The sequence below is a fragment of the Cyrtonyx montezumae genome, unplaced genomic scaffold, assembly GCF_038088225.1.
Source record: "Cyrtonyx montezumae isolate F1298 unplaced genomic scaffold, pur_monq_1.0 scaffold_5, whole genome shotgun sequence".
NCBI lineage: Eukaryota > Metazoa > Chordata > Aves > Galliformes > Odontophoridae > Cyrtonyx > Cyrtonyx montezumae.
In genome coordinates, this window is record NW_027072056.1 from 10,174,296 (window position 1) to 10,187,343 (window position 13,048).

Here is a 13,048-nt window from a genome sequence, read left to right on the forward strand (position 1 = left end):
GATCAGGAAATAGGCAGTACACTCTAACACGGTGTGAGCAGGTTGCTCTTTTATTTTTTTTCATATAATCACAACCACGCCTAGAAGGGATAAAAGAATTTTCATGAGGTTTCATACTTGTGCAACAAAACTTCTGTGTTTTTGAAATAGCCACACTTTGATTCTGTATTTCTGGAAGGGTTTTCAACAGTGAACAGGTATTGGTTGGTACCAAGTAAATAAAAAGGGAAACCTTCCCTTACCTTTCCAACACATATTCCTCTTCTGTCTGCCCTCCTAAAAAGACTTGAAAACTTGTTGTTGATCTACCACAAGTACCAGGCAGATTCTTACAGACAGTATCTCATCTAGATGAGTTTTCTTTTGGAACAGATCAAGAGGAATAGCATCAATACATTCATTTTAAACTCTAAGGGAGTTGAGGGAGTTGCCTCTGTAAGTGGAATTAGACTCTGTATGTAATTATCTTCCTCTCAAAAAATCTGTCTTATTCACTAGAGAAAGGTTATTTGGATAAACAGAAACATCTGGAAGAACTCAGAAAACAAGCTGACTCGTACCAGGGTGTACTTCAGTTATAAAGAGCTCCCAATAGAAATCTTTGAAATGAAGAAGCTTTGATGTCAATTCGGTCATTTGTATGGAAAATGTAGCTAAATAATTGCCTCCTCGATGTGATTCGCAAGCACTGCAAGCAGAGCTCTTAATTCTGAGCTTGCATTTCATATTTTAAAATGTTATCAGTTTGTTTGTGTATAAATGGACAGAAATACCTGCAGCTAGTCTGATTTGATTGGATATGACAAGTACAGACATTCCCAGCTGATTTGAGCGAAGTTATATTTTCATACATCCCTGAGGGAAATCTCCATAACAGTACTTACTGAAATCTATTCTAGTTTGCCAGACCACAACTGAAGGCTGCCTATTCAAATAAACTGCATAAACAAATACAGCCAATTAGATAACCTATAGCTGGAGAGAACCTTATATGTAATAATGAGAAGATAAGCAGAATTTTACTACAGAACTAGTATTGGAAATAAGGATTTGAAATATTAGAAAGTGAAAGAAATAGAGTGATGAAGATTATCTCCTAACAACATTCTGTCCAAAATTTACATTTTCAAACTGAATTTACAGAAATTCCATACTTATTTTGCCAATTTAAGCACAGAACTGTTCTGTAAAGTAAGGTTCATAGACAAAAAAGAAAGGAAGTTTTATTAAGCGAAGGCACCACTATGTTACAGAGGATTTCCTCCATTCTTGGAAATCAGCTCTTTTAAAGTTCCTGCTAATAGCAAGCTTGGTCAGCTTCCCAGAGCTTGCATCTCCTGTTCCAGATGGTCAGTGACGTGAAATTCTAATTATCATCAACAAAATAAGCAGGGAACTAAACCCTCCCTCAAAGGTAAAAAGAGCAGATGGGCAACCATAATTTCATTATTATAGAAATAATAAATTGAAAAGATTCTTCTTTCACCTTTAAAAATCACTCACTAACTTGTTGAACAATTAACTCCTCGCTGTTTTAATTTATCAGTTACTCTGTTATTTGTCTGGCTGAGTTGCTGCTTGCTGTGTAAGCTTTCTAATAGCACTGTGAAGAGTAGCCAAATTCATCTTTTCCAAGGGGAACCAGTAGTGGAATGTTTTGCCGAGCTTCCATCCAGCATTTTGCTCTCTTACAAGTTTTCAGCAAATTCTGTTTTATTCCCTTCTGCAGAATAACAGTTATTCCTTCCTAGGAATCTTTGTGGGAATAATCGCAAACAGGAATTCATCTGGAATTATGCACCTGGACATTCTTCCAGAAATTTAGCTCACAGACTTTCCCCAAATATTTGTCAAGGATTCAGGGACATGCAAATCAGCACAGTAAAGCGACTCTTTGCCTGTTGCAAAGCAGGCTGGTTTCTCTTTGCTCTCCAAGTTCTAGGTCAGGTTTCACACCAATCAGCTGTCTAAGCCTGCCACTGCTAGAACTGGGCCAACAAATGTTCTGGTTCTGCCAAATTTATTTATGCAACAACAGCTCAAAGAGAGTATGGGGACAAATCCCTCTGTATCTGGTAACATCTCAGATTACATGATGAGGGTGCCCTGTTCTTTAGAACTGGCAGACCTAATTCCTATGCTTTTTTCAGTTTCCTTCCACTTCATGAGCACTTTTTCAAGTACTACTTAAGGATTCCTAAAGCAGACATTCCTAATAAAAGAACATAAAATTCTGCAAAACTGCACAAAAAAAAAAATAGATTGTATATAAAATGAGGTTTTCCTCTGCCTCCCTAAGTGAGCAAGCTTTCCTCCCTCTTAAGAGATTACAGTCTACAGGTTTGTGTTAACATTATGAGCTGTATTTGCACATCACATCTAAAATTCTCATCATGCCTTGCCTTTTCTCATCCTTGCTTCTTTTTTCTAGCCATATCTTTGCAATGTCTGTGTTTTGCCTTCACAAATTCAGAAACTTTCTCCTTCATCCCTGTTTCACCATCTCTTCCCACCCTTAGAAGTATATATGCTATTTATTTTCTTAAGGCAGGAAATGTATTAATCCTTTTATCTGTTTCTCCTCTGCCTGATGGCACGGCCACCTTTATTTCTGTCTTTACTTCCACGGGCAGAAATGTGTCTTTGTACAGTGGTTGGCAATGAATGACGCATATACACTTTTGAAAAAGAATGAAATAGATGAAACAATTTTATGTGTGGGTATATTAAAGCTATCAATTGTGTGTGGATAAGTGCCCACTTATGAATAGGAGGTTTTTTTAATAGTATTAATTACTTGCTAATTTACTTAGATTGTGTGAGTAACATCGCTGCACTTGTATATGTTAGAAATAGAACTTAAATGAGGTGGGTTTTTATTTTTTTTTTCCACTTCATTAGCTGAGATTATATGGCAATGGACACTAAGAAGTTTTGTGGACAAATGGTTAAAATGGTTAAAAATAAGAGCAGTGGAGAAACAGTCATTCTTTTTTACTTTCTCTGACTCAATACTGAAGCAATTTTTTTTTTGCTTCTTGATAACAGTTCCTAATAAATCCCAGCAGGAGATATGGGATACAGGCTGACAGACATCACCATATTCTTAGACTGACTGAACTCCCACTTTGGTGCAGATATTTGGAAATTGAAACAAAGTATGGGAAAGCCTTAAATGACTGCATATGATACAAAAAGTTTTGAGATAGTGTATATGGAATCCCATGGTGTTCCTTGTAATGGCCAGCTGCAGTGCAGTATAATAGAAAAGTATGAGATGAGAATATTCAGCTATCTTTCCTCTGTTAAATTTATTATTCAGTGTGTCTGGGGATCAAAGCGTGGCAAATTCTGTCCAGAATAATGCTCTAGAAATTGAAGGTCAAAGAATTTGAATCACAGACATTCCATGACAAAAGAAGAAAGCTTAAAATATTTGTAAAGGCAGCCTCACATCTTGTGAGACATATGCATCATGAAGACACACATCATACCTTTCAAAACCAATATTATTTTCTGCAAATCCCAGTTCCCAATTTCATTATTCAGCAGCAATGTTACAGCATCTTATCATGTCCTGTATAGGACTGCTGATTTTAATATATCCTATATATTAAATATTATAATAATTAAATTATAATTAAATAATATTAAATATATTAAATATATTTAATAAATGAATTAGAAATAAAGCATGCTGGTGAAGAGTAGGAATGTAGCATTAGCAGATAAGGGATTGTTGTGTCACAGTGAAAAAGTTAAATGAAACGTAAGATGAATATTTGTACCTGTATCTGGTGTTTGCCAAACTTTTATTGCTTCAGTTTCTGATTACATTTTCCTCCTTTGTAAACTATCTTCATGTTGATCAATCTTACAACATAATTTTAACCACAGAAGTTAAAATACTGGTAAACAAGGAAGTTACTAAAATCAGAAAGATTTGGAGGTTCTATTTGAGGTCCATTTGAATAAGAGTTTCTTCTATTCTGAAGAGATCTGAGCTGAACTAAAATTAGTCGTATCATGACTGTATCTATCAGTAAGAATCACCAGTGTGACAGAAGGAATTCTCTTAAGTTCCTAAGGCAATTGCAGGGATCATTGTTTGAGAAATGTCCACCTTAGAAGGAGCTAGCATAAACTGAATTGAACTCGGGCCTCAAAGTTATTTTCCTTTGAAATGGATGCTTCTTCAATAAGTTTGTCTCAGTTACCACTGCTGTGTTATTTTAGAAAGTTTCCATGGGAACTACAGACAAAAAAATGGTTTGAGCGTAACTTTAATTTGCATATGATAATACTACACTAGAATGAAAGTATTTTTTGAACAGAGGTGAGCTATGCTATGAAAAATGTGGATACATGTCCACCCTGGAAATACTTAAAAGTAGTTGCAAAATTTCTTTTAGCAGGATCTTACTTTCTGGGCACCATAAAGCTGATCATCACCTATATAAATTTGTCCTCACCTTTCCCCTCAATAACTAGCCATGCTGTCACAAAAACATCTCTTCCTTTATGTATCATTTAAGGTACTTTAAAATGGCAAGCTGAACTTTACATGAAAACTATGTTTGTAATATTACTTTCTTCTCCATCTCTGAATATCCAGCCACTTCCAACCTTTCTAGGGAAATTAGCATTCTGACAAAGGAGTTCTTCATGTGTCAGCCAGAATCCATGTTCTCTGGCTTCTCTCCATGTTCAAGATTTCCACTTCATCCATGTAACAAACTGTTCTTAGTTGCATATAACAGGGGGACATGAATTAATAAATTAATTTCTTGTTACATGTCACAGTGCCTTAGAATCAAGAATCATAGACAGTACAATAGTTTGTGTTGGAAGGAACCTGAAAGATAATCTAGTTCCAACTCCCCTGCCACGTGCTGAAACATTTCACTAGTTCACATTTCCCAAATCCCCATCACACCTGCCCTTGAACACTTCCAGAGAAACACAAAGCTATATGCTGATGTTTTGTTTTGAAAGCTAAAATGCCTTATGACTTCCATGCTATTGTTTCTAGGAAAGGAGGACCCATCAGGTCCACTGAGCAATAAATAGTGCAAGAGCCAATGGAGAAATGGAGGCATGTCTTTTGTGTAATGTTGATACAAACATTTCTTACGCTGATTACACTGGAAACGTTTATTGTGCAGTGTTCTCCTAGAAATTTTGTTAGTAGGGAATGTATCAATATTCATTACTGCCTCTACATCCTGCACTCAGTGACTGCTCAGCATGAGAAATATTAAATAGTTATGCTAAATATATTATCTCAGTTCTAATGACCTGTTCAACTACACTTCTGCTACATCTCAAGCTATTTAGTGCTATTTCAACATCTTATTCAGCACGTTCTCACACAGATATGCAAAAACTTATAGGAAGTCCAAAGCTACAGCACATGTGCTCAAAACTAATTCAACAGGTGATATAAAGAGAGAGAAAAATAAAGGAATGAAAATTAAATAGAAGGTTAATCTTCAAGATCTGCTGCCAGATATAATTAGATTATAAATTTTCAAAAAGATTCAACAGTCTTCATCACACAACTCCAGCTGAGATTATGATTTTTGAATGCCTTCCACAGCTATTAAGTGCCCAAGCACACAAACAGATAATTGGATCTGTCTGTAAGTACTATTAGCATTCCTCAGCAATAGGTTCTTAGGTTCATAGGTTCATTAGGTTGGAAAGGACCTACAAGATCATCTAGTCCGGCCATCCTCCTATCACCATCCCTACCCACTGAACTACTAAGTCAAATCCCTAGTGATTCCCTATCCCAATGATAAACATTCCTCTGAATGTCTGAAATCTATGAAAGAAATATATTGCCTTAATGTTGTGTCCTATGGCTTTCATCAAAGTTTGCCATAATCTGTTGTTTAAAATTAGATTCCAAACCATGAAACACTCTCTAATCACAAAAACTATCTTTAGCATACTTTAACACATTCAAGAGAAGCTCAAATATCTTCTCATGTATGTCTTGTTTGTCTTTTAATTTTAGCATGCATGTACTACTTCAACAGATAAAGCTTATGCTGTAAATAGAGAAAGCTGGCGCAGGTACTGAAGTCCATTTTCTGCAAAACAAAGTGCACAGTAAATATTCATGGCATAATTGTTCGTATGCATTTTTCTGCATAAGAGCAGGCATGTTTAGCCAGCTAGTTGAGTATGCTTGTTTGTTCTTGCTTTTCTTAAATATTTTGAAATCCTTTATATGAAAAAAGGATTTCAAATTACTCATTTTCAGTGTTGGAAATGTGAAACACAGGGGAACTGGTCCCATTGCTGTTGTTTTTATATTTAATGATATGCAGCACAGGGAAAATAGAGGCTGGAGGGAGAAGCTGGAAGAAAAGAGAAGTATTAGTATAAAGCCTTGCTGGCAGATAGCCCTACTTTAAGGGAATTCCTTCTTTTCCTCCCTTTCTTGTAACAAGTCATTCTTGCAGACATTAACTTGGTTATTCTGTGAGTTGATGGAACACACTGTGTACTCTTATTCAGGCTTCTGTTTACTATTACATTGTGTACAAAGTAACTTGTTTTTGCTTTTCCATATTTGTTAACATTGCTCCACACCTTTTTTAATAGTCCCCTATCACTGTAATTATGAATACAATGTGTTTGCACCATCCTGGAAAGTGGAATGTGTCACAGAGAAAAAAACACCTAGCTGTTCTTTTATAGTGACAGAAAAATAATATTCTTCATTTAAACTCAGCTTGGTTTACAGTGGTATCAACACATTGAAGCTGACATTATTAATAGTGCAGCTTTAATTGAAAAGCTACAGAAAGGAAGTTCATTTTAGGTTGCAGAAACATAGCATTTATGCAGAAGCTGATTATTTAAGCCAGAAACTAATGAAGTGTGGAACTGATGATGACATGTATTCTCTTCAGTTTCTGCAAATTACTAAATCTATTAGAGAAGTCAAAGCATTACACTGGATATACAGGCAATACAAAAGCATTCCAATGACTAGAAATTCTTTAGTAAAAAAAAATTTCTAGTATTCCATGTATAGCAAAGGCATCAGAAGATAAGCAGCATTTGCAGCAGACATCCTTCTTGCTGATTTGAATATCAGTTTACAGGCAGAGAGTTCTAACCAAGATCTGAGTACATGAAAGAGCAGCGGATAAAGTCATGAATCATGTACTGTCTGACAGTATTTTCTTCCTAGATTTGTTTTGCAGTTGAGTTTCACTGCTGAACAGATCCATGTGCTTTGACATCACAGTGACTGAAAACAAGACACATTAAGGAGATTCTGTAGCTAACTTTTCCACAGCCTGTGCACCTTGCACTAAGAGATGAAGAGTCTTAATGAGCTATACTTGCCTAATTCTCTATTAAACAAAACCAAATTAAATAAAGAAAAAGATCTCAAGAGTTTTGGTCACATACATGCTTCTTTCTAATTTTGACAACAGCTTTAATGGGTACTTCTCTATCTGTTCTCCCTACTAAAGTTTCCATTTGCTTAGTTTTCCTTTAGTGCATTTCACTGTCTGTCCAACTAGATGCTTTGCTACATGATGCACTCCATTCACACTGACTGAATGTGACAGATGTGCTCAGATATTTGGCAGTGTTTGAAAATATTATTCTTGCTCTAAAATCGATGCAAGTTTAGTGTAAGTGTAACTAGGCTGATAGTTGTAGATGGAGAATGATAAATAGAAATGCTAATTTTTATATTTAATCTTTTTTAATTCAACTACTATAAGATTCCCTATGGTGTTTTGGACTAAATTAAGGTTTTTTTTTGTCAAGACTAATCTCTGTGAGTCTGTTCTTCTTGAGGATAGGATAAATCCTAGTTCAAAAAGCTGTATTAGAAAAAAAAAAAAAAAGGCAACAACAAATTGAGACTTACTATGAAGCATCTTCAAGCATTCCAGAAAACTGAATTTGATTTATAACACTTGTGTTACTTTAACATTGTCTGAGAGAATTATTGGTATTTCTAGGAAATCTCTAGAAGGATGTAATACATGTAGAGCAGAGCTAACTTGAGATAGTGTAAATCATGTATTTAGCATTTGTTGTTTTAGGACAACAAATGACTTTTGCCCATCATCTGTGTTACTTGATTCCGGAGAACAAAAAGGCTATATATAAACTTAAGATAATATTACCATCTAAAACTCTGTCAGACTTAATAGGCAGAAGGAGATAAATTGAGTTACAGTGTGGACCTCTACCTGTGCAACCTGGTCTAGGGAGCTGCTTGGCAGGGGGTTGGACTCGATGATCTCTAGAGGTCCCGTCCAACCCCTGCAATTCTGTGATTTTGTGATTTTTTTATTTTAATCCTGGAAAATAATTAGTAGATTGCACAGGTTGCTATAAGTCCTATGTGCCTATTCAGCACTATTCAAGGTATCTTGTAAAGTGGTAAAGAAATCACAGGAAGTTAAATTTACATATTTTTCAGAATATACTACTTTCTAAAATGAGAATGAACAGAATTGCATTTTGGGTAAACAATTGCCTTGAGAGATATTGGAATTCTGGTTTTTAATAAATGAAGACAAACTCCAGAATGAAATCTCTATAATGAAAACTTCAAATGCTATATATCTGTACTCACACAAATTGTATCTGCTTGTGAAGAATAATATCAATTAAAGTTTGTAATTAGCTCATCAAGCAAAGAATTGAAGTGGCTGTACTTACTGTGTCAGCACAATAGCTACAGCATCGTTTAGGACACTCTCTCCAAACAGAAGTGTGTACAAATCTGTATCCACATGCAGCTCATTGAAAATAGCAAGGACTGTCACTGTATGGAGACAAAACAGTGTATTTCTTATTTTTGTATTCCTCTGGCAGTTCAAGAAATAAAGCCTGCTCATCCAGACTAGAACAACTGATACTTACAACTTACAACACATTTTAACATTCCTTCAGGATATAATCAATTTAAATTTCTTTCAACTCTACTATAGTGATATGTTATATTTGATATTTAACTTTATCTTGCATTAGGAAAAAATTAATTGTGCCAAATTTAAGTTCAGTTGGTAAATCATTTAGACTCACATCCGTAAGGGTATTTAGATACTTGTTTCACATTTGGTATCTCTATCCTATAGATTTTAAAGAACACCTTAGTTATCTTATTGCACAGTCTTCTAACCCATAAACAGGTAATAACAATCCCTTCCTAGACCTACCTAGCACTGCATAATCTGTAGATGAAAAAAAAAGTCAGGATTTTCTGTGATTCTGTGAATATCTATATTCAGATTTTTGCTTGATTAGGCATTGCTGTCTTAATGTGCTAAATGTGGATCCAATTTAGTCTCCCATTCTTTGATGCCACTGGCATAACAACAGACCTATTCTCTAAAACACTTCACCACTTCCAGCTATTGCTCATTAGTTAATTGCTTTGGGCTTACATTAATAGCTCCTCCAAAAATGATAGAAGGAAAATAAAACAGTGCTTGAAGGCTAGCATACTGTTGGTATTTTAGTATAGCAGGTCAAGCCAATTAGATTTTCTACACATTCCTCTCCTTCCTCTTACCTCCTACAAAACCAACACAGCCATTACATAAAGTACTGGTATTTTATTACCTTCATAATCTGAATAGAAAAGATATATTTCATAACTGATGTCCTATCAACTGTAAAGAAAGTGAGAGGAGTCTCACTTATGTTTCCCATCAAGTTTTTTTCAAAAATTACAATTTTAATTATAGGCTCCTTTCCCAACTAATCTGTCAGACTACTCATGGGTTAGTTCTGGGATGAACAAGAGGAAAGTATTAGAATACATTAAATTAAAACACGTTTATAAACAGGCGATGTATCCATGCAAAAAATGTATCACTGTGCTATATTTATAAGTTTTTTTTTTTTTAGTGTAAAATCCTCTGATTTTGTGTGAAACAAGATCCACAGTTTGCAATAAATACCCAATTTTATCAATGACAACAGAATTGCAACTGGCATGTTAGGTTCGGCTGTAACCATAGTAACTTCAACTAGAAAAGTGCCTCATGATTATCAGTATGACCAAAGGTAAGGGAGTTCACGTAGCTCAGAAATAATTGTGCTTCAGCAAATCTTGTGAAGGCAAATCTCTTTTCTATGCTTGAAATATCAAAAAGAAGTGCTAATGATACATGAACTGTCTCTGGATTGGAAGGTCGCTGTGCTGAACGTGTTAACAACAACAAAGACTGTCAACTGTCAAAGTTGTACTTTCCAGTTATTTTTTGGTGGCAAAGGCAGAAGTCACTTTCTCTGTTCATGTGTCAGTCTTGTTCTGTTCTGTTATTTACGTTATTCTATTACAATTACTGCTACCCTGAAGCAGCCTGGTTTTGGGACTCACTCTGTATCTGCCTTCTGACCATAGAGGACAATTGATGGCAGAATAACTTTATCCACACTCACACATGAGGCAGTTGAATTTCACTGAGGCCTGGAGCTGGGGCTCCCCTCCCCACATCAGCCCCTTTCCACAGCCTTTTTGCTGCACTTGGTGAAAGACACCATGTACCAGAATGCAGGGATAAACACCTGCTCCATCCTTTCTGAAGGAATCTCAACAAAAAACCTTTCATGCTTCAGAGTTAGGTTATATTAGAAGTCAAACACAGTACTAAGACAAGGGAAACCCTCTCAACAGTGAAAACACTGCAATAACAATATTTGTGCTGTTTTAAGCAGATTAAATAACAAGAAGATACGATTTCCCAAAATACGTGACAAATGATACCTGTTGATCAGAATGAAGAACACTACATGTATTGGTTAGCTATTTTAAAGATTGATGAAGGGAGAATTTGGTGCACTTTTAAAATCCAATTTCTCAAAAAATAAAAAATAAAAAATCTCTCACCTGCAGTTTTACTGCTGAAAATGAAAAGATATTCAAGGGAGATATTATCTTTACAGTGAGTGATTAGCTTGGAAGTAACCTTGCTTTGTCTCATCTTTTTTCTACTTTAATTTTTCTAGAAAGCTGAATTTTTTGGGACTTCCATAAGTATGACAGACATTTAGGGATAACAGTCTATACTGCAAAATGTAGAAACATAAGTAAATACATTAAGGAATGAAGATTCTTAAAATGAAATACTCAAAGCAGTTTTCTCTTTGATTTTCTTTTCAGTTGAACATTTGATGTAATATTGTATTAGTTTGTGAAAATTCAACATTATTTACTGGAAACCAGAATCCAAAGTATATCCAGTCACAATTTCATTTCTTAATTTTTGATCAAATGCAAGTTTTCTATGTGAGGGACCTCTAGAATATTGGAGAATATTTTTTCTCTACTAATTTTATGCAGAAGCATCTATACATCTTCACATACTCACATACAGAATGTCATGTCTTTATTTTCTTCTTCCTGACAATTTCAGGAACTACTAACTGACGTACATTTGTTTACTGTCCTGGTAGTAAAATTCTTCTTTTAACATGTAAACACCTACCATCATTTTTGCTATTACAAATAAGGAATTCAATAAAAAAAAAAAAACCTTCTCTCAAGTCAACAGATCTGTTTTAACCACTTTGATACTTAATTGATTTTCACAACCATGGGAAATTAAAAATGTTTTTGAAATGAATTTATAATCCTGCCAGTGAAAAATTAAATTAAAAATCAGGTAGTAGATCTGACAGGAATTTTTTGTTTCACTCTAGGACTGTAATTCATTATTCTATCCTGCTTTCATAACACCAATATTTTGCAGAAATTTCTCTTCATTAAAACCAGATATCACACACAAAATCATTAGGCTGATATTTTTAATATGGTCTACCATCTATCAGTCCCCATATTTTAATTGATCTTGGAATTTCAATGAGTTCTTTGTATGGCTTGAGATCAAAATTCGCTATCAAATCCTACAGCACAATGTAATAATTTCTACAATGTCTTTCATTTACACACATTAAAATTCTCTAAGACAATGTATGTTGGAAGTTCACTGATACGATTACTTAAACATGTAACAGCTTTGAATGTTGTAAATAGATTCAGAAAGAGTAAGACTGAACATTCAGACAACTCTTGGACACACGCACAGACACTCTGTAAAAGTGGGAGAATAATTAAAAATGGCATTAATAGCTGAAACAGTGAATAGTTTGTCCAGCTAAATGTTTTCATAAATGGAGTTATTAGCTGGGAAAAGTAGTCCTTGTTACTTCCAGTCCAAGTTTCTCTCTCTCTCCTTTTATTTTTATTTTTTTCCTCATGACTATTCTAGATCTAACGCTATTATAATCAAAATCACTGTGTTTGTCTTATTTACATATCTCCTTATAGCATTTTCATTTATGGATCTAAATAGTTTTGGAATGGAAATTGAGAAAAGAAACTAAGCCAACTACACGACTCTATTCATAGTACAATCAAGAAATGTACTCAGATGCTTTAAGCAACCTTTTATTTGAGATGCAACTACTTTTCTTATGTTTAATTTGTGCTTTTAGTTTCTGTGTTCTTCTCTGGCTGTAAGGATGGGCTCCAATCATGGTCTGAATATTATTAAAGTAGTTGGGGGATTTCATAAATAGCAACGTATTCAATGTTTCATTTAATTTGAGAATAATGATTTAATGCAGCCTTTACAGCAGTCTTGCAACAACAAATAAATTGTTTTGCACCATATTTTTAAGCTATCAGAATGATAAATTACAAGCTGTCAAAGACTTTTGTTAAATATTGAGGTTTCATTTAATGAATGGAACAAATTTGTGGATCAGTGTTGCTTTTTGTTGCTTCTGTCATTAACCAAGAATTTGAAAGATTTTTCATACATTTCCTAGAGAAGCTTGTCAGGAGTAGTTAATGCTAACACATCACGACATGTGCATCATAAAATGCTTTTTGTTCCACATCCTTTAAATACTGAAGTAGAAATTTGGCAAAAGTCCTGTCTACCTATCTATTCTTTTTGCTTCATCTCTTTTACATGGTATCCACAGAATCACAGAACTGTAGTGAATCTGCTAAAGCAGCTTTCCTAGAGTAGGTGGGACAGGA

At 34.7% G+C, this 13,048-nt stretch overlaps 1 protein-coding gene across 2 annotated transcripts in view; it reads right to left on the minus strand.

Moving 5' to 3' along the window:
* Window positions 1-13,048, minus strand: part of SLC9A9 (solute carrier family 9 member A9) — a 174,994-nt gene that overhangs the window by 120,443 nt on the left and 41,503 nt on the right. For both annotated transcript variants that reach the window (XM_065748030.1, XM_065748031.1), the window contains exon 6: window positions 8,710-8,815. In XM_065748030.1, the coding sequence (XP_065604102.1) occupies window positions 8,710-8,815 (106 nt within the window). The remainder of the gene's footprint in view (window positions 1-8,709; window positions 8,816-13,048) is intronic.